General features: G+C 36.8%; 1 protein-coding gene across 47 annotated transcripts in view; it reads right to left on the bottom strand.

The window, feature by feature from the left end:
• ABI3BP (ABI family member 3 binding protein) overlaps positions 1 to 21,887 on the bottom strand; it is a 240,572-nt gene that overhangs the window by 77,691 nt on the left and 140,994 nt on the right. For 30 of the 47 annotated variants that reach the window (XM_072811858.1, XM_072811859.1, XM_072811861.1 and 27 more), the window contains 16 exons: positions 17,192 to 17,272; positions 16,729 to 16,776; positions 15,597 to 15,659; positions 15,406 to 15,480; positions 14,655 to 14,702; positions 13,138 to 13,197; positions 12,235 to 12,324; positions 9,977 to 10,054; positions 8,383 to 8,442; positions 7,489 to 7,572; positions 6,187 to 6,246; positions 3,535 to 3,585; positions 2,674 to 2,757; positions 1,865 to 1,921; positions 971 to 1,054; positions 238 to 297 (listed from right to left, as the gene is read on the bottom strand). The exons of 1 other annotated variant lie outside the window; for it this stretch is intronic. In XM_072811858.1, coding sequence (XP_072667959.1) covers positions 238 to 297; positions 971 to 1,054; positions 1,865 to 1,921; positions 2,674 to 2,757; positions 3,535 to 3,585; positions 6,187 to 6,246; positions 7,489 to 7,572; positions 8,383 to 8,442; positions 9,977 to 10,054; positions 12,235 to 12,324; positions 13,138 to 13,197; positions 14,655 to 14,702; positions 15,406 to 15,480; positions 15,597 to 15,659; positions 16,729 to 16,776; positions 17,192 to 17,272 — 1,083 coding nt within the window. The remainder of the gene's footprint in view (positions 1 to 237; positions 298 to 970; positions 1,055 to 1,864; positions 1,922 to 2,673; positions 2,758 to 3,534; positions 3,586 to 6,186; positions 6,247 to 7,488; positions 7,573 to 8,382; positions 8,443 to 9,976; positions 10,055 to 12,234; positions 12,325 to 13,137; positions 13,198 to 14,654; positions 14,703 to 15,405; positions 15,481 to 15,596; positions 15,660 to 16,728; positions 16,777 to 17,191; positions 17,273 to 21,887) is intronic. 16 more of the 47 variants (XM_072811892.1, XM_072811893.1, XM_072811897.1 and 13 more) reach the window with 10 other exon arrangements.

The raw sequence follows: 21,887 nt of genomic DNA, 5'->3' as shown, positions 1-21,887 counted from the left end.
GTTACTTGTACAACAGATGACCTGAGTTAAGTTTATGTGTGGCTCTCTTAAAAACAATAATTTGTTTTAAGAGTCAGAGTTCTCAAATACTTGTAGGATGAAGAATTTAATGGAGTGAGAACAGATGATGACATAGCCCTTATGAAGAAGAAGGATAAGAATCTGTAGCTATGATGTCGACAGAATGAGCCTGACAATCAGAAGGGAAAGCACTTACTGAGGAGTATGTGTTATTACCTTGTGTTGTTACCCATGTCTCAGTTCTGAGCATAACAGGTTCAAGGTCTGCAGTAGGAACTGACCAAAAATATTAAAAATGAACAAAATGAACAAAATGATTGGTTAAAATTTTAAAAACCCTCAAAACATTTACTTCAAAATGAATCTTACTCATATGCTTTCTAGAACTATGTGGCAACTTTGAAACAGTTAAATTAGAAAAGCAGACTGTTGATTTCCTAAAATTTGGCCAAATCTAAGTGAGGTAACTATTTCCTTACTTCTCCTTTGATGATCTGATTCTAACTAATAAGTCAAAGCAGGATGTGTGGGTATTACTAACAACTCAAAATCTGGAGAGTGAGGCTGCAGCATGATGAATCGAGCAGATTATTCCTCCATTCTAGGCAAAGAAGGAACATGCCTTCATGCGCAAAGAAGAGCTTACTATTTGTTAATTTGAACTGAATATGCCTAATTTTTCTAAATCAGTTTTATTTTCAAGACATAAACAGAAATTAATAAAAGGCACAGTGATAGAGATTTCACTCCAGAAGCATGAGGCATTCAGTTGCCCCACAGATTCCCCTCTACTATGTTCCTCTTGCCATCCCTACAGTGGGAACTTCTATTTAACACAAGTTATATCTTCATTTTTATGGGGCCTATCGGCTACTTCCAACCATTGGAATTACTCTTGAGACCCTGTTGGGTTAGGCTGCTGAGACTCTAAACCAGGAGTAATTTTTACCTGGTTTGAGCTCAGATGCTTCAAGACTTGGTGTGGGTTTTGGTCTGGGACGTGGACGATGTGTCTGTGGTGATGTTTTGGAAGCTGAAGGAAGAAATCCTAAGGTTACTACACAATGACATTACCTCTGTTCTGGAAGCAATGAGAGGTGAAAACATGATTCTAGATTTTCTACAACTTGTTAGACATCTGCTTTTCTAGTTTGAGACTTTTGTCATGTATACCCCTTATATAATTTCTTTTATCACAAAAGATTCTTTGAAGAAAAAAATCCATTTTTAATTCAAGAAATAAAGATTAGTAATTATAATCAAAGTGTCATAGAGCCAATTGATTGGGCAACAGAAAGGTTAAGAACCATTGCTAAATTTTAATGGATTATGAAGGATGGTCATATTAAATCTGAGATTTATAATTCAACTTTTCAACCTTTCTGCACTTTCTATGTAACTACTAAAAACAAGAACACATCATTACCTAAATAGAAACAAAAAAAATACCACAAAAATAGGGGAAAAAAAAGATGTGAAATAAATGGATCCTCTTGGCTTCATGATAGCTGTTATTAGGCTTCATCTACCTATATAAGAGGTAGAAACCCATCATATGTTTGAAAACCAGTTTTTTGTTTGTTATTCATTGTTTTTTGTTTTTACCACCAACACTGCTTAAATAAAAAACAAAATAATGTTAAACAATTTCAAAAATGGTTACATGGCAAATAAATGTTGTGAAGTAGGTTCTCTTAAAAATGACAGTTTTAAGAGTTTTCATAATTTTAAGAATGTAAATGGAATGGCCAAAAAGAATGACATATGATCACATAATACAAGATGAAACTCTGGGTTTGACAAAAGCAAAGTCTTCTTGAAAAGATAGTATATCTATTATTACCTAATGTTCCTGGGGCCTCAGGTCTAAGAGTGACAGGTTCAAGAACTGTAGCAGGAACTGCCCAAAAAATACAGTAAATCAAATAAATTTTAAAACGCATGAAAAGTCTGAATATTCACATCTAAACAAATCTACTTGTGTATCAATCTGTCTATAATAACAAAGAAAAAAAATTAACCTCCTAACTGAAGGAAAGAGAAGATGATTATTCTTTGAAGATTTGGCAAATTATAGTCATGGTCTTAGGCTCAGCCTTTGAACTATCGTAATTGTCTTAGTCAACATGAAATTCTCCTAGGTTTTAGCTAATGGGTCCTCATATGGAAAACTCTGCACTGGAAAATATTCTTATTCATTTACCTAACTACAGTTGGAAAAGGAATTATCTTTTAAAAAAATCTGATCTATACCCAATTCTACTGTTTTAGAAAGTCTCCCACAGATGGCATATCACCCACAATTGCCAATATTGGCCCAAAAATACACAAGGGACTTAAAATTTTTTGTTTACTTGAACTGGATATATTGGCTCTGCTAAAGAAGCTTTATCATTAAAATTTGGATGGAAGTTGGTAGCAAGAAAAATACCAAATGCATATCAAAGAAGACTTTCACATAGAAAGAGTAAGATATTTTAGCACCAAATATATCACACGAAGCCACATTCTCCAACACCTGGGTGAACAGACACTACTGACCATGCCTCATGACCTCACACTTAGAAGCCACTAATAGTTTGGCACCGTTTTGTGTCCCCGCCAGGATAGACTACTTGGGTTCACTCTTAAAGCAAGGAATCACATGTTTACCAGATTCTGTCTGAGGTACTTGAGGGCTTGGTGTGGTTTTAGGTCTGGGACGTGGACGACGGGGTCTTTGTGATGTTTTAGTAGCTGAAGAAAGAAAAACTTTGTGTTACTTTACTTTGTGTGGATTCTGAGGGGAGGTTTTTTTTTTTTTTTTTAAAGAGCTATTAGATTTCAAAAGTTCTAGGAAATTTTCTGTAATTTAATATTTTTGAAGACTTAATACCAATGTGTCTTATTTTTATCATTGGTGATACTTTGGGGGCAAACTCATGTATATGGTTGAACTGTTCATTCAAGGCATGAAGATTAGAACTGAGAATTAAACACTCGAACTTCCTCATTGGGGAAGAAATGAGAAGGAGGGTTCAACTCTGGTGCAAGGGGAGGGGAGGTCACACTAAGGAAAAGGCTTATAATTTAAAATTTAGGTTATTTCCTATTTGTCAAGTTAGTAATAGAGCATGTCATTATTTAAAGCACCAACAAAGAAACATACCATGCAAATAGCTTTTTAAAACCTTAGGAACTTAGACGTGCAAAGGAGCATAAGAATGGCTATTATTGCTGATCAGCCTAGATAAGAAACACATCCCATTTTGTTTTAAACTTAGCTTTAACACAGAACACTGTTCAATGAAGCATGAGATAAGACAATGTCAAACATATCAAATGGCAGCAATGTTTTGAATTAAGCTAATGTCTGCTCTCATAAAAACAACGAGAAGCTTCAGATGAAGTGACTGAAAGGCAACAGAGGATGATGGTGGCTGTCCCATGAAGGAGGAAAGGCTGGGAGGTGGAGACCGAATGGAATGTACAATGAGCAGCAAAAGCATGTGGCGAATTGCATAGCATCATTACCTAATGTTGTCCCAGATGTCTCAGTAACAGGTTCAAGGTCTGTAACAGGAACTGAAGTAATAAAATAAGCAAAAGAGGTTTTTAAAAAATGTATAAGGAGCTACAATATTCACTTCAAAATGTATTTAGCCAGTGTAACATTGCATCTAGAATTACTACTTTATTTCTAGATGACATGAACTGTGGGGTGAACTGTGTCTCCCACAAATTCCTATGTTGAAGCATCAACTCCCAAATGTGATTGTATCTGGACATAGGGGCTTTGAAGAGGCAATTCAGGTTAAATGGAGTTGTAAGGGTAGGTCCCTAATCCAATATGACTGATGACATAAGAATAGGGTGACACACAAAGGATGGTCACACACAGAGGAAAGGCCATGGGAGGACACAGAAAGACGAGGCCATCTACAAGCCAAGGAGAATGGCCTCAGGAGACGTTAAAACTGCTGATACCTTCATCTTCAATTTCCAGCCTCCAGAGCTGTGAGAAGTAGATTTCTATTGTTTAAGACACCCAGTCTATCTTGTTATGGCAGCCTTACAAGCTTCCTTGCAATAGGAAATCAATTGTTTGTCCAGACTTGGCTAAACTGTAGTTAAGGACTTGTTCATCTCTGAGATAGTCATTACCCGTGGTCTCTGTTTAGCACCACAAGGGGGAAACAGTTGCACTAGTTAGTCCTTGATTATTTGAATCCAACACGGTAGACTCTAGGACGTTTTTAGGCTTTTACTTAAATACATTTCTAACTATCTTGAAAAACACATAAGAGTCTAACTTGCACTTTATTGGGTGCTGAATGAAGAAGACATCTACTATGTTTATCAACTTATGATTGCAGAAAAAGTCCCTAAATATCCACGCAGTCATTACATAAATGACCAGAAAGGGCTATGATGACCTTGCTGAGAACTCAACTTTGGAAAGATCTTGTGACTTGTATCTAAAGAAACGTACTCAAGAGGACTGAGTAATGGGCACCCATTCAGTCTATGGCATCCAGTAAAGCACCCATCCACTTGTAGTACCGGGAAAGCCTCAAGCAGGGTGGAAAGAAGAGATTTCTGATGCTCATGAGAACAACATCAGACTCCTGAGTGGAACATTCAAGCCCTCCTTCAACTTCTTGTGGTATTATTCAAATACAGAATCACCCACGATATGTTTTGACTGACACTTCAAAGAAGCAGAACCTCTGCCCTCTGGTTGTCTCCATACATATCCTTTTTTTTTTTTTTTTTGGTCTTTGTTTACTCTCACCTGTCCACTCGTGCAAATTCTGATGTGATGTCAAGATCCAAATTCCTTCCCTGATTTACTGAGGCTCAAAATGATGCTTTACTTGTTTAAGACCTTATATGATGAGTACCCAAGAAATATCTTCAATTTGCAAAAACACCCTGCCTTATTTTCCTTCTCTATGCCTTTTATGCAGGAAAAGGCTTTGTGTATAGCTAGCCTGAAGACTAAGTAAAACATGTTTCCTACTACCCTGCGTTAGAGGAAAAATTATGTACCTTCCAAACATGTACTTCTCACCAACTCTGAAGGGGAAAGGACTCTTCATGATTCCTTCACTAGAGGGGATGTGGATTTACACTTTCAACCAGTCACAGGCTCTCAGGCTCCTGAAACCAAGGACTGAGCTTTCATCTGGTGTAGTCCCAAATTCATCAAATTCATCTGGACTTGGAGTGGTTTTAAGGTTGGTTTGTAACTGACATGTTCATTGGGATGTTCATGGAAGTGTAAAAAGATAACCTTTTGTCACTTTAAAGTTTATGGTTCTGCAAATTATGAAGTTTAAAAAATTCTTTGTTTTCTACAGCTTGACAGATTTTTCTAGAGTTTAGTAAAATATGGTTCTAGTGTGAAAAAATTTGGCCCTACTATGCTACTGTATCTTCTCCTCTTATTGATACTTTGGGGGCAAAACTGACACAAAAATGAAGCTTTTAATTCTGAGGGTCAAGATTGGTATTTTTGATCACATTTTTTAAAAGATTTTATTTTTTAAAGTAATCCCTACAGCCAGCATGGGGCTCAAACCTGCAATCCCAAGATCCAGTCCCATGCTCCACCAACTGCGCCAGGCAGGCGCCCCTTTATCATATTCTCTTAGAGTCCCTGACTGCATTAAAAAGGTTAAGAGTCATTTATAAACTATGGTGGAGAGTAAGAGGTAGTCAGATTCACCCCAAGGGTGGGGCTTACTTTTTAAACTTATTATCCTTGACCACATTATCTGTTAGACAATTTGCTAAAAACAGATTACTCAAAAGTTAACAAAAGACAGGCAGATAAAAAAGGTACATGTACAAAGGAACAAAGGATGAATTAAGAAACTTCCCTGTCACAGCTCAGTTAGAGAGATCTGGATCAGGTGCTCACATGAATATATGAAATTTGTCTTAACGGAGAACTCAGATTAAGCCAAAAACAGAAGGTGGCATGAAAAAATTTTAAAGTCAGTTACATGGTAGGAAGGGATCCCAAACTAGATTCAGGCATGACTCTCTCAAGAACAAAAGGTAATTTGTTTTATGCACGTTCAACTCAAAAGATAAAGAATATAAATGAAAGGCAATGAGTGGAATGGGTTTGACAATGAGCAGGAAAAGCTCTTGCTGAAAGTCAGAAAGTGGCATTACCAAATGTAGTCCCTGGAGCCTCTTTCATGGGAGTGACTGGTTCAAGAACTATAGCAGGAACTGACCAAAAATAATAAAAAACAAAAATGAAATGTTAAACATTTATACAATCTCAGAACTGCAAAATAATTGTGCCTAAGTAATAATGCATCTAGAGCACACAGCAAAAACTATTCGCTTTCTGAACTGAGGGATATGGAGTCAGTCTCTCATTCAGGTACCAATGTATCACTTAGTTGGGGTTGTCTTTGTAGCAGACAATTGTCCCCGTGAAGTGCCCCTGAAGAGTCTCACTCTTTCACAATCCTAGAATAATGTACCAAAATAGACCCTACCAATCTTGCTGAAAACTCATCTTTGGAAAGAGATAGTGAACTCTGCCTAATAGGATTAGGCTGGTAGCAGTAGGCTCATAAGAGAGCAGGATAAGGGACAGGCACTGAATCTGAGCTATAGAGGTAGCTTTCTGCCCAACGCCCAGGGAAAGTGTGACCATATACAGATACTGATGATTCTTACATGAAATTCGAACTCCTAAGTTGAATATTCAAAATACCTTTTCAACTGGTCCTTTGGGCCCATTTAGCTGCAGCAGCCTCAATGAAATGTTCTAATTGACACACAGAAGACTGACAGCCCCAAATGCTCCAAGAAGCCTCTGCCTCCCCTCACTTGTCCTCCACCCACGTCCTTCCCTTCTGCTTCTCCATCCTCCTTCGCCCCAGTCATCCAAATCTACAGTGATTTCAACACTCGATCCTTCCTAACTATTCTGGCCCACTCTGTTTCTTTAAACCAAGGGGTGGGGGTCAAATCTCACCCATGGCTTATTTGTATGCAGCCTATGAGAGCTAAAATGATTTTTTCCCATTTTTTAAGTGGTTGTACAATTAAAAAGGAAAATAAGAAGAAAACGCAACAGAGACTTCATGGCTCACAAAGCTCCAAATATTTACTATCTAGCCCTTTATAGAAAATATTTGCCGAGTCCTACCCCAGATATTTATCATGACTTAACTTTGTAGTTAACAAGAAATAATTTCCCATTTCCCCAAACATACATTCTGTAGCTATTTCATTCCACCACACATGGCCAATATTTAAAGGATGAATAGAATTGAATGAGAAATCAAATAAACAGTAAATTCCAACTCAGAAGTTTAAGAAATTCAGCGACCACCTAAACCCTTCCAACCATGTTCTCCTGCTCACTCTGGAGTAGAAGCAGCTGCTACCCCTGACCTGCTCCTTCACTTTTTCTGGACCCCACAGGATGGGTTTAACCAGGATCTACACATTTACCCAGTTCAGTCTGAAGTGCTTCAGGACTCCCTGTGGTTTTAGGTTTGGGATGTGGATGAAGAGTTTGTTGAGGCACCTTGGGAACTAAAGGAAGAAAACCTCAGGTTAACAGAGTGTTTTTAGTGCCAGGAGCTGTTGATAGGATTACATTTGTTCTAATTTTTTGAGCTATAGAAAATTTTTCCTTTGAGCTTAAAGTATTTGTCTCCATTTCAATAACTCCCTCTTTATATCATTTACACTGCTCTGAAAAACAAAGGTCACACAGAAATATGAGTTTATATATTGAGGATATTCTCATAAGGATCTCTAAATGAAAAAAGTTCCAAAACTTTACTGAGTTATGGTGGTGGTGGTGAAGGTATAAGGTGAATTTGAACTAATAATGATGCCACTTATAATTTAAGTTTCTTAGCACTGAACACATTTTCTATTTCACATTTTACTGAAAGAAGACATCGTTACCTAAAATGGCAAAACAAGATCATGCACATAATAAAAATGTGGGAATCTAGAGCTGTACAGGAATCACGTCGTACTTTAACAGTTATGACAATACTCTGCTTAGATCAAGGATAGACACCCTCACCCCAACCCTCATAGGTTCGAAACTCAGGAACCAAAAATGTGACTAATAGGTTACATGGAGGTGAGATGCCATCAATTCTAGTGCATTACATTGCAAATGCGTGTACCAGACTAAGTTCGTACTTCGCTCTTACAAAAACAAGTAAGTGGTCTTAAAAGTCTTCAATATGTGAAGAAGCAGCTGAATGACAACAGAGAAGGACACACAAGTCTTGTGAAGCAGAAGCAGCTGTGCGTATGAAGGTGATGAAATGGGTTTCAAATGAGCAGGAAAAGCAGATGCTGATGGACATAATGGGTCATTACCTAGTGTGGTCACTGGAGCCTCGGTTCTAAGAATAACTGGTTCAAAGACTGTGGTAGGAACTGATCAAAACCAATAAGAGAAACCAAAGAGATTTTTGTGAACGCACGAAATGTCAGAAAATTCATCTTACTGATAAAAATAATGTTTCTAAGCCTTTTAAGGGGGAAAGAGCGGGAAAAAGGTGGATTACACATTCCAAGATTTAATACCAAGAGTTAGGAACTAGGGGTGTGGGAGGAAGCAGGGGTGGGGGTACTGGGTCACATTGGGGTCTGTTTACCACACACACTGTAGAGAGCCAAAAGGAAGCTGATACTGCACTCGCTAAGAGATTAGGCTCTTAGTGAAAAGGGTGGCATTTGATACAACAGAGTGAAGAAGAACCTCTGTTTGTGATATTATATTAAACTAGGTATCCTCAGGGCTTTTTAAAAAAGATTTTATTTCTTTGAGAGAGGGAGGGCAAGCACAAGTGGCGGGGGGGGAGGGCAGAGGGAGGAGGAGAAGTGGGCTCCCCACGGAGCAGGGAGCCCAACTCAGGGCTCATTCCCAGCACTGGACACTTACCTGACTGAGCCACCCAGGCACCTCAGTTTTAAGAACAGAAAAAGCATGGTCCTGTGCAGAGGAATCACTGAAGCCCAGTGGGTCCAATTTAAACTCGTAAGTAGCCACCTCAGCCCCCTTAAATCCATCCTACGGGCCCATTTGACTGGAGAGCATCAAGTCATCCTCTGTCTAGGAGGCCAGCTTCAGACACTCTCTGCTTGTCAGTCTTTGATCCCTTACCCATATATTCATCCAAACTCTGTAATGGTTTCTTCCTAACATCCTGAGCCTTTTCCTGCTCCAGATATTAACCAGGCTCCTAGCACATAGCATTGTACCATTTGGGAAATTACATATATAGACAGACACACACACACAGATGCACACACACTCTTGTATAAACATTGCTGCCTTGTGTGATTTTCTCTGTTTATGCTGGAATGGCTTTTGTTTACAACTATAGCACACATTAAGAAATAAAACATGCTTCCTACTGCTAATATGGTTATAGGGGTTATGTGGGGATAATTAAAGTAGTAGACTTGAATTGATTATCCTCTTTACTAAGCAAGCTTTATCTTTAAGGCAGGAATGGAATCTGGGTAGCCTGGGTGGCTCAGACAGTTGAGCACCCAACTCTGAGTTTTGGCTCAGGTCATTATATCTCAGGGTCATGAGGTCAAGCCCAGGACTGGCTCAGCACTCTGCGAGGAGTCTGCTTGAGATTTCTTTTCCTCTGCCTCTCCCTCTCTCATTTGAGCATGCACTGTCTCCCTGTCTCTCTCTCTCTCTCTCTCAAAAAAAAAAAGTAGTATATATTTTTTTAAAAAGAATGGAATCAAATAGCATGAAAAGTAATTAAGATAATCATTGATGGAGATTCCCACACAGAAGCACAAGATAATTATCTCAAGTTCTGCTCATTAACCAGCAGTTTTTACGCTTAAAAGATCTATTGGGCAAGTGCCAATCATGCGCATAGAATTTAAGGTCCCAACTGGGGTAGACTGCTTGAATTCCTTAAACCAGAAACCACATATTTACCCAGTTTGGTCTGAGGTACTTCTGGATGGGGTGTGGTTTTAGCTTTGGGGCGTAGACGACGAGGTTTCTTTGTTGTTGCTGAAGGAAGAAAATTTAGGATTAATACTGTGTTGATGGCTCCATGAACTCTGAATAAAATGATAAGCTAAGCTTTCTAAAATTTGTCAGAGTTTCTTTGAAGGGAGAAAACTTTGTTACTTTGGTTTAATATTTTCTCCCTTAGTATATCAATAGGTTTCCTTTTATAATTGAGAGTTCGCCAGAGGTTAAAAAGTACAATACAATTATGTTTAAGAAATGAAGATGAGGAACCATCATTTCTTTGAAAGTGTCCATAATCCAAAACTGGTTACAAATTGCTCCTAAAATATGATGATGTGAGAGAAGTTCATATCCTATTCACTTGTAAATATAATTCAAAACAAGTAGGCTTCGGAAAAATTTCCATCTGCTAACTTACTAGAACAGGCATACAGAATTTGATGGAATATCCATTAAGTGAAAGAAAGATAGAACCTGAGATACAAAAAGAAAGTAAGAAAATTCATGGTATCCTAATCGATACTTTATCAGTGGTCTATAGAGGGCCTAGTGGAGAATCACATTCAGACCTTAGCTCTAACAAACAGTAGTATTGTTCAAACAGACTCAGATTGACATGACGCAATCTGAAGCTGGGATGTGGGGTAGAGAGTGTTGTTCAATTAAAGCCATACACATCTCTGTTAGAAAGAAAGTCTTTTATGTTGTAGGATGATGCTAGGTTATGACATCATCTAAATAGCACCACAGATAACTCTGACAATGAATAAGAAAAAGCACTTGCTAAAGGACATAAAGGATCATTACCTAAAGATGTCCCAGAAGTAATAGGTTCAGAATCTGTGGCAAGTAAAGATCAAAAGTGATTGGAAAAAAGGAAAAAGAAAAAAAAAGTGATTGAAAAAAAAGTTAAACCCATGAGAAAAGTCATCAAACTCTCCTGAAAAAATGAACTTCACTAGTGTGGCATTGGTTCTGCAACCAAAAAGCAAACATTTTTAAAATTTTGAGGTCAGGGTACAAAGATATTTGTTCTTACGAAATGGTTATATTCTTAGTATCTCCACATAGCTCCAAGTTTCGCTTTTTATATTATCTGATAACACAAAAACAACAAGAAAACCCTGCTTAGAGAGATCTTTAGGCATCTTTCTAGTAATATTAGGATTAAAAATGATGAGAAAAGAATGTAAAAGTATTATTTATTGGAAAACAAGGCCCTAGATCATGATAGATGAAATAGTTGATATATTTAAGTAGATATATAATGACGAGCCAAAATAGATGATGTTTTTTTGTTGTTGTTGTTGTTAAGAGCTCACTTTGGAAGAAGACCAAGACTTCTGTCCGAACAGAATCATAGAAAAGAACAAGATACAGAGGGTCATTCAGTCTGCAAAACTTGTCAGTGCATTTCTCTGTTATCAGGACAGAAAAGGCCTGACCCCAGGAGGATAGGAGAGTATGGTATAGCCAAGTGACTTAAATCCAATCACTGAAATCAGGCATTCAAGGTCCTCTTCATGGACCATCTAAAAGTAGCATCACTGACCACAATTTCTGAGCATCAGCTAAATGAACATTGTCTTTCCCCTTTCTCTCAATCAGGATGCTCTTCTAATTCCTATCCTTCTGCTGTTCCCCACACGTATGGTACCTCTCCGCCACAGTCTATGCTAGTCCCGCCTATCTCTGCAACCTATCTACATGCTGTAGAAACTTTGAGGTCCATATTATACTTAACAGCTCATGAATTTTTTACTTTTCTAAGAATTAACTGTGTGCCTGACAGTTGGTAAAACTTAATAAATATGTTGCTTCTGTCTGTATTCCTTTTTATCTATTTATAAGAAACTTGCTTCCTCAACCAAGTGAAGTCATTTGTTATTTCTCAACTATTTTTCACAGATGCTAGTGTAGCGCTTAATAAAATGTGTGGCTAATTGAACTAAATATGCTAGTCGGATATTTAACTAGGTAGGTTTTTGATAAACCAGAAAGAGGAAAACACAATTTTCAGAGAAATAAACAAAATACAAAAGTACAAGAAGATATCAAGCAGCATAAGGAAGTTACAGTTATTTACTAGAGCTCTTGTTACCTTGGCCTTCACACTGAAGGCCTCACCGAATTGTGAGCTATTTGGTGGCAAGTTAAACCGCCACGCAAAAGTCACATCCAGGGGGTTCCACGGGTACCAGGAACCACATATTTACCTAGTTTGCTCTCAGATCCTGTTGGGCTCGGTGTGGTTTTATGTTTGGGACGTGGACGACGTGTTCTTGGTCGTTGTGATGTTTTGGGAGCTGAAGGAAGGAAACTGGTTAATGTTGTGTATAATTCCAGAAACTCAAGAAAGGATGATACATGGCTCGAGGGTTTCTAAAATTTTGCTAGGCTTTCTAAGTCTTAATAAATTAGTCTCTTTGGTTTTAGAATTTTGTCATCTATATGTAAGAAGATTTGGTGGTTGGAGGGGGGTGCTGTCCACTGACAGTTCGAGAAAGAATATATAAAATTATTCTAATAATCTAAAAATCTCATTATTATTGATGTCAGATTTTCAAAAAGGATCCTGACCCCAGAAACGTAGCATGTCTATACAGGGGAGAACCCAGGCCCCAGGCTTACCTGCTTTTAGGAGATTGTACTTAGAAATTATTTGGTTTACACATACATCCCATTAAACATTAGAAAAAGCACATTTCATTTCTTAAAATCATTGGTAGACAATAAAAATGCCCTATCTTAATACAACCTTCTGTCAATGTCCACAGAAGTAAAATTGATGTGTATGAAGCAGCCACTCCTAATTGTATTTGAAATTCAGCTTTGCTACAGAACACTGAGCAGAATCACAGGCTCTGTAAAGCACTAATAGAGCTGGATAATACGCAAGATATATGCTCTATCCGAGGTGCATGCAAGCTTAACCAAGCAACTAATCAAGTAACTTATTTTAAACATCTTCAATATTCAAAATGAAGACTATAGTTGAGTGACAAGGGAGGGCGATGAGAAAATCTTAGAAAAAGAAAACCCCTTGACCAAGATAATAACAGAATAGACTAGACAATGGGCAGAAAATGCACTTGCTTAAAGACATAAAAAGTCATTACCCAATGTTGTTGTGGGAGCCTCAGTTCTCAGAGTTACAGGTTCAAGGTCTGTGGCAGGAACTGACCAAAAGCAATAAACAATGGAGATTTAAGAAATATAGCAAAAGAAGGAAAATTATCTTTAAAACAAATCTTGTTTACCCTGTAATGTTTAAAAAGCATTTCTGAATGCTGTAAAAGTAGTATTTGGTCTCTAATTGACCATACTCTGGTATCCATTTATCTCACAAAATAGATATACCTGTGTATTTTGCATTCTTATGAGGCCAGTGAAAAGCTTTTCTCTGTATTTCATTATCTGATACCAGCTACATTGGAAACTTGGTTCCAAAAACATCTCAGTTGCCTAATCTGTATTTTAATTTAATCTGAAAAACTGCAAAAGCTTCTGTCAGTATTTGGAAGGCTTTCACCACCATTGCTATTTGTTTTGAGGAATTGTGGCGGTGAGAATTTTTTAAAATGTTCTCAATTTGTCTGTTTATTGGACATGTGTGACAGTCATGCAAAAGGTAAACGTGTGCCTTTTCTCCATAATAAATGGGGAACTCTTTCATACTCTTTCTCTTAATTCATTTATCTCAAATGAATAATTAGGAGATAATCATTCAAGTGGGCAACAGATCATTAAGAGAAAGGTCTGAAGAATAATAATTCAACTTTTATCTATATAAACAGGATTCCTGTAATTCTATAATATTCTGAAATGATTGAATTTATACATATCTATGAAATTGTGATTTGTAACTCCTTGGATTCAAATTAGCATCTCCATTTGTCATTAAGTTCAGAAGACTAAATGTAACATTAAACATCTCATCATGAAAACACTGTGAGCTTTTGTATGAAGATTGCCTTTCACTAAGATAACAGCAGAGTTGGTTTAAGCCACATCGGACATCTTCTGAATTAATGGAAAATATGGCCTACAGAAGAGATGAGGAAAGTGAACACAATAGGATGAAACAATATCGAAAACTGATTGCCTTCAAACAAAATAGGGAATCCCTGTTTTGCTTGGAAATCAGCGTTGCAAGATGAATTTTTCAACAGAAACATGCACGTGCATTTGAATAGTACAAAATTCAAGAGGAAAGGACTTTTGCAAGAAAGGGATAATTGGGTATTACCTCAAGCCCCAACCAGATTTTTAACTGCTCCTCTCCCATAACCATTAATTATACACACATAATAGCAAAAATCTCAAAGACTTCCTGGATTGCTGATGGTTGTGCTCTCAGTCCCTGTGACTTTCCTCAACATCAAGTGCTACAAGCAATCTGAATGCCTTTGAAGGTGATCAAAGGAAGAATGACATTCAGGGGTTATAAACTGAGCAGCAGAAGTAAGAATGCCTCTTGATATTGAAAATTTCCCTGTTGAAAATAATAAGCAATTTCTGGAAATGAATGAAAAGATGATGAACGACTGTTTTTTACATAAAAGAACACAACTCAGGACAGAGATGAGAGAGGTGAGCTCAGAGAAACATTGATCAAGAAGGAAGAGATCATTACCTACAGTTGGGGAGGGAGCTTCGGTCTCAAATGTAACAGGCTCAAAGACTGCATCATAAAGTAAAAGAAGTTTAAACTTTTAAGTGGTCATTGATGCTTAAATTCATAAGATATAGAATCTGGTTTATTCTAAGTTGATATATATTGTCTTCTTCATAAGTTCTTTATAATATCTTCTTCATAATATCTCATATGAGAGATATTTTCTTACTAAACAAGAATTTTGTATTTACTGGAATCTTAGGAGAAAATGTCAATTGCAAAACAGTTGAAATTTTAGAACTCTTATATAAATACCTTTCTTCATAGGAAATCACTTAGGTAATAGTTACTGTTTAAAATGCCATTAAAGTATTTTAGAGGAAGCCAATTTCTGATTATGTGCCTAAAAAGCATGAACACAGTGTCAGCCTTCCCAGTCTTATCTAGTGGTGAATGCTGAAATCACTTTCAGGTATGTTCCAAATACAGAAAAATCAGACTTCTACTCATTACACATCCAAACTCAATACACAAAGCCTAACAATGTTAACAAAATGGAATCTATCAGACCATCAGATATAAACCTCACTAACTTCCTACACATTGGCTTGTTCATTTCACAATTGGTGTTTTTACTTTGTAAAGATAACGAACAAAATCATGGTATTTGTGTTTCTATGCTTTATACAGTATGACAAATCATAAAAATTTTCAACAACATTTCCAAAGGAAAAACTTCTTAAACTAAAGCATTGGCAATTATGTTTACCGGATTTAGTTGGTGGCATATCTGGTTGTGCTGGGGTTTGGGGTTTAGGAAGTAATTGCTTTGGTGGTTTTGAATCTGAAGAAGAAAAGGTGCTATAATTAGTGTCATAGCAGAGCTGTGAATGTCAAGAGTAATGTTACTTACACTCTATTTTCCTAGTTATAGATCAAGGCAGTGAAAGTAGTGATTACCAGGCTGGATTTGAGGTGCATCTGGTCTATGTGTGGTTTTAGGTCTTTTGGATGGTTTTGATGCTAAAGAGAAAGGTATTAGAAATTAGCATAATGATCATGGCTGTAACTGTCAGAATAAAGACACATATGCTTGAGTAAAGATACTATAAAACTTCACTGAATATACAACAAAATTAATTCCTGGGGTATGAGAAGGATGGGAAATGTGTCCATTTCTCCTGATTTTTCCAAAGTGAAAAGTCTTCAGGAAATGCTCAAAATGTGCCTTTGAGCAAAGTAATGAGAACTATAATAAAATTTCTTTCTATATAAGTAAATTCAAAGATGACAAGTACAATACTTCTATTGATTAGTTGTTAGGTTTTTCAACATAAAAATAGTAAAGTAGAAATTTGAAACTTGCTTAGGAGACCTGGAAAATAATCCATAAACACTTTAAATTATACAGAGGTTACATGGCTATAGATTTCAGGAATTTTCCAAAGTAAAGCAAATTTACTGTGAATGCTAAGAAATTATAATGAAATAGTAATAGTCAAATAACATTAGTACTCAAAACAATAAAACAAATTTGGCACTTCTATTGTTCTCAAGTTATAAAGACCACGCTATTTTAACATTGAACTCTAGAACAAGAACAGTGTTTATCACTCTAGTTATCAAAATATACTCAAAAACATTCTTCAAAGAAACAGAAAGCTGAAGAAGCCATTATCATGCAGCTTTTTAAGAGGGAAAAGATCTTACAAGTTGAATGAGTAAAGCAATGAAATGATAATCACGGCACTGGAATAAAATTTTGCCATTTGCCAAGTCCAGGACGAGCACAGAAGTCCCTGGTCTGAGAAAGAGCAGAAGGTTTTATCAACAGAAGGACATGGAAGGACAAAGGGTTTGTGGAGAACCAGGAAGTTCCGTCTAAGACCACAGAACTTCCTTAAAGAAGCACACAGGAAGGATTCTTCTATAAGTCTCCTATCTTCAGGCTCTTCAGACCCAGATAGGAAACACGAGAAAAAGTATGGAATAAAATTGTGATGATGTGATGGAACTGCAGTCATGCCTGGGTGGAGAGTAGGAAAAGCAAAAGTGGCATTCCGTGAAAGCAACTGGAGGAGAGTGGAATTACCGACTGTGGGCATCAAGAGCTCCGGTTGTACCGTAGTGGGTTCCAGAACTATGGAAGCAAAAAGTAAGAACACTAATTATATCAAGAAGCAGCATCTTGAGGAAGGAGACAGTACTCTTCATTCCTCAACCCTATTTTGTGAATGTGATTTTCCCTTCCACTTTCCCCATTTATCCCTCTTCCTCTCCCACACCCCAGCTGCCATAAATATGCATCCTATGTGAGACTTTTAGGGTGCCCGACTTTAATAATCCAGTCCGGGGTGGGGCAGCCTACTGCTCTGTGCCTAATAGATACAAATGAAAAATAACAATGTATTATCAACATAGGATTGATGAGTAAATATAAAAGTCAACTATATTGGTTCTTAAAGCCCAACTATTTAGGTAGTAGGTAGCTACTGTATCAGAAGCCTCCATATTCCATTTTCTATGTTAATTGGAACCCTCAATGTCACATTTACCAGGTTTGGACTTGGGCACATCTGGACTAGGTGTGGTTTTAGGACGGGGGCGACGACCTGGTCGTTTGGTCTTTGGTGGAGCTGAAGAAAGAAAATTAGCTCATTAATACAAGAGCACTAGCTCTACAAACTGACAGTCAGTACATATATCATAGAAGCACATGTAAGTCCTCTGGCTTATTGTGGGCATATATCCTTCTGTTTTGCAACTTTCTTTCAATCATTTAATCAGTTAAATGAGGTCTTGAATAATATATGTATATATATGTTAAAGACCTCCCTATTCTTTCCTTTGTAGAGCTGAGAGAAGGCAGTCTCCTGGAAGTTTTGAAGGTGTATGTTTAACAGGAACATGAAGAAAGCCACCTTTAAGGAGCCACTAGGGACACAAATTAAAATTTATTTGGCCTAACATTGAAAAGGAGTTTTCCATTTAGCATTAAAAAGTTCACAAGTCAGCAGCATGTATAAAAAGGCTTTGAGTTCAGATATTACTTCAGGCAAGGCAACTTTTAAAAAATGAGATACAGTTTATAAAACTAAAGAATTCGAATTTTTTCTCTCTGCAAGTAAGAACAAAGAACACACACACACACACACACACACACTGATGGATATCAGTGGATGAATCCATTAATGTGAGCCTGTTCCTCAAAATACTAGCAGTTAGGAAAAGAGGGAACAAAGGTCACTCACTCACTAACTGCATTACCTAATGTTGCTGAAAGTTTGGTTTCCAGAGTTCCAGGTCCTTAGAGGGCATGAAAACCATCAAGAAGGAATCAAAAATCAAAGGAAAAATGATAAAATCTATTCTAGTATGAAAAATCCTTATTTTCTAATTACAAAGTTGTGAGATTATATATAAATGGTGAGACTTTTTATCCATGTAAGACAGTCCTTTCTTAAATAGATTCACATGCTTTTAGACAAAATGAACAAAATGCAGTCTCGTCAGTTAAGTTTGGAAGGAGAAACGGAAAAAACAAACAAACGAAGGCATGATTCTCATTTGGAAGACATGAATGCAATAAAGTGACCAACAGTTTGGGTTGTGAAGGAAAATATGGGTAATTGGCTGAGATGGCACCAGCAGAACAGTTTTTTTGCTCTCTTGAAGAAAAAGAAGCTATAAATATTGGGGTTCATTTTTCTGTTTCTCTTAATGAATTGCCTAGTAACCCATCAGGGTACTTAGATCTGGAAAGATCATACTACTTTTCAAGAAAACCTGCAAATGTTAGAGTTTTAAAAGATAAACACCTCTGAAAGTGAAAAGACAAAAATGTCTACAAATAGAGGAAAGCCAAGGTCCTCCACTGGAAACAACTATGTTAAAATGAGCTCAGGACACAGTACTCAAATAGGAGGAGGGACAATACAGAATGTGTCCAATCAAAATCAGTATGGCTTTCAGGGCTGTTCCAGAGCCTCTGTTTAGTTAGCACAAGCAAAGAGTATATTCTTCTGACCAAAATGGCTGAAATAAAGATCTGAAGAACTTAAGAAATTTTTAAAAGCCCAAGCTAAGGACGAAATTGCACATAATGAGTACTAAGTTTTTTTTTTGTTTTTTTTTTTTTCCACTCAGTAAAGGAAATTTCACTACCCATCGTTGACTATGATGGTAATAGAGTCAGAGGTTCTGGGGCTATAATGAAACAAGTAGTATCATAGGCCATGCTGAAGATCACCATTTAAGACAAATTAAAGTCCTTTACTAGAAAAGCTGTTCTCTCACTGGTGAACAATCAGGTTCTGTGGTTTATTACATTAAAGATCAATCATCTCACATCCTTTCCACAAACCATAATAAAAGTAAGAATTGAGAATTCGGATTTTTCTTGTTGATTTTTAATTATTTTTCCCTCTACCAAAGAGTCTGAAGATTTCTCCTAGTGCCTGAGGAGATACTGTTTTAACCTCTCCAAGGTCATCCAAAGCATCACCTGCCATTTTGTTTTCATGTAGAACGGTCAGGTCAGGTTCACCCAAGGAAGTGGGAAGAGGTAACAGACCCATCAGACCTTTAGCCAGGTCTGAGATCTGTTAGTTTTGGATGATTTTTGCCTGGTTGGATATGATACTCTTTCACACATACACACACAAAAAGGAGTAGGACATATGGTCTATAAAGGTAAAAATTGCCACGAGTGTTTATATGGTGTTCCTCCTATTTACTAGCATTTATTGCTGGTGAACAAACTGGTTTGTATATGAAATTTAGTCCATTCTGGTTAGCAAATCAAAGAAGTCAAAAAGTAATTTCAGATTTCATCACTTAACAAATTAAATATTATTTAAATATTCTGAAAGACAACAATCCCTCCTATGTTTTTCAAATCGGCAATAAGTAAATGATATTTCAAACTAAATATAGTTTGGTTACAATATCTGTTTATGCTTTTAAAAAGACCATCTAGTAGATTTCTTATTCTATGGAACAAAAAGAATTATTTCAAGAAGAAAATTAAAAAGGAACTAAATTTTTGAAAAAGAAAAAGTGAAGATTCTTTGCCATTTTTTTTCTTACAGAAATTAACTAATATGGCAGCCACCAACAAGCTTAACAAAACTTAAATCATTTTGTTTCTTATATTTCTTATACTACATTTACCAGTATGACATTTCTGGACTACCAGCTATGGAAAGATTTGAGAAAGTAAGCAGAGACTCTTTAGTATCTAAGGAAAGAGAAGATTGCAATGAATAGTGCAGGGAGAGAATTTTCATTTTTTCTAAAAGCAGCGTATAATAGGCACAAGGTGTTCTGAAAAATGGTGTCATTCTTTAGTATGTCTGTAGCCAAAACATTTTTTTTTTTATTTCTCAAGAACTTATCCAGAAAAAGATTAAAACAGATGAATGGCAAAGGCTGAAGTGATGTATCTGATTGAAGTACACATAACAACGCAAAAAATTCTGTGTGTGTGTGTGTGTGTGTGTGTGTGTGTGTAAGAGAGAGAAAATAGAGCATGGGAGGAGCCTGGATGTCTCAGATTCTACAGGAGAAAAGGATAAATAGTAAGTGTCAATACCTTAAATATAACTACCAAAAAAATCTTTATCTGAAAATAGTAAACAAAGATTCTTTTTGAAATTTTGAGGTTGTAATTCATGCTTTAATTTCTACAAAGTTGCCATCTGAAACTGAAAAAGTAAGTAAGATTTGTCATTTGTAGCATCTTACAGGATTTATAAAGATTAAATTTGGTGGTCTCAAGAATTTTATAAAGAATTTTATAAAGTAAAAAATCTGTATTTTTGAGTTCCTGACTGACAGTGAGACCAAAGAGTTTTGAAGCCTCATCAGTTAAGCTTCTAATTCACCTGCACATAGAAATATCGAAGTCAGGGTTTATTAAAAGCAAATACATCTTCTGACAAGATCTCCTCTATTTTATAATTTTAAGGTGTTACCGATAAAGGAATAAAAATGTTAAGTGGCAGGCAAACAACTATACCATTCACCTCAGCCCAAAAGAAAAATATACCTGGCTCACAGATTTGTGACTAACCATGAGAAAAATTTATCATTCTAGCCACCATGTCAGAGAACTATGTAAAAAGTGTCACAACAAAGTTAACGACTCAGTATGAAGGAAGCAATTCTCATGGTATGAGGCAGACAAGTTGGGACATGCTGGATGGTGGGATTTTCAAGAAAGCAGTGGATTATGCTTATAAAACAAGCCAAACCCAATGTGGGTTTTTATTCGTTAGTTTAACCTCAAAGGAAAACCAAAGGAAAAGCAATCTGCATGGAAAGTGAAATGGAAAAATAGCAGAGTGTGAGGACAGGGCTGGGGAAGGCAATGAATCACTGAAATAAAAAAAGCTTTTAGTGGTTTATTTGCTCTCCTGAACCTTGGCTAGCAACAGAAATCTTCTGCAGAGCTATCTTGGTGGCCTGCCCCAGAGTAAAAATAAATACATTTTTAAAAGCTAGAACCCAAGCCCTGGTTTGCAGAGATCTGTTACTCTGTGTTGCTCAGACCATTCAACGTTAACTCCAGTTGGTGTCAAGTTAGGCACAGATTCTGAAGCAGTAATACTTGATGCCAGAGGGAAAAGCATGGCTATTCTTAGGTGAGCAGAAGGCAGAAACCAGAGGAATATAAAATCATTAGCTTCCAAATAATTTGTCACATGTTAAAAGGAAATGTCAAACACCCTAGAATGATAAGAACACATCCTCTCCCGTTATTTGTATTAATGAATTTCTTTTAAACCTTCCTTTAGAAACCACTGAAATTACTAATATAACTAATGATTTTTAAACCATTAAGATCATCTGAAGATTTTTTTTTGCTATTTTTTTTTTTTTTTTTTTTTTTATTTTTTTTTTAAATTTATTTATGATAGTCACAGAGAGAGAGAGAGAGAGAGGCAGAGACACAGGCAGAGGGAGAAACAGGCTCCATGCACCGGGAGCCCGATGTGGGATTCGATCCCGGGTCTCCAGGATCGCGCCCTGGGTCAAAGGCAGGCGCTAAACCGCTGCGCCACCCAGGGATCCCTTTTTTGCTATTTTCATATTTTATCTTGTAATAACAGAAATACTTAGATTGGAAAGACATTTATTTAAGTTTGGTGGTCTAAATATATGGTAATATTTCTCAATCTGCCTGGTAGTAGCCCTCTATTCAAAGTATAACTTAAGTATAATGGTTATTATCTTATTCCAAAGCCCTCT

This window comes from Canis lupus, chromosome 35, assembly GCF_048164855.1.
Source record: "Canis lupus baileyi chromosome 35, mCanLup2.hap1, whole genome shotgun sequence".
Classification (NCBI taxonomy): Eukaryota; Metazoa; Chordata; class Mammalia; order Carnivora; family Canidae; genus Canis; species Canis lupus.
The sequence above is the reverse complement of the archived record's forward strand: the minus strand, read 5'-3'. Positions and strand labels throughout refer to the sequence as shown.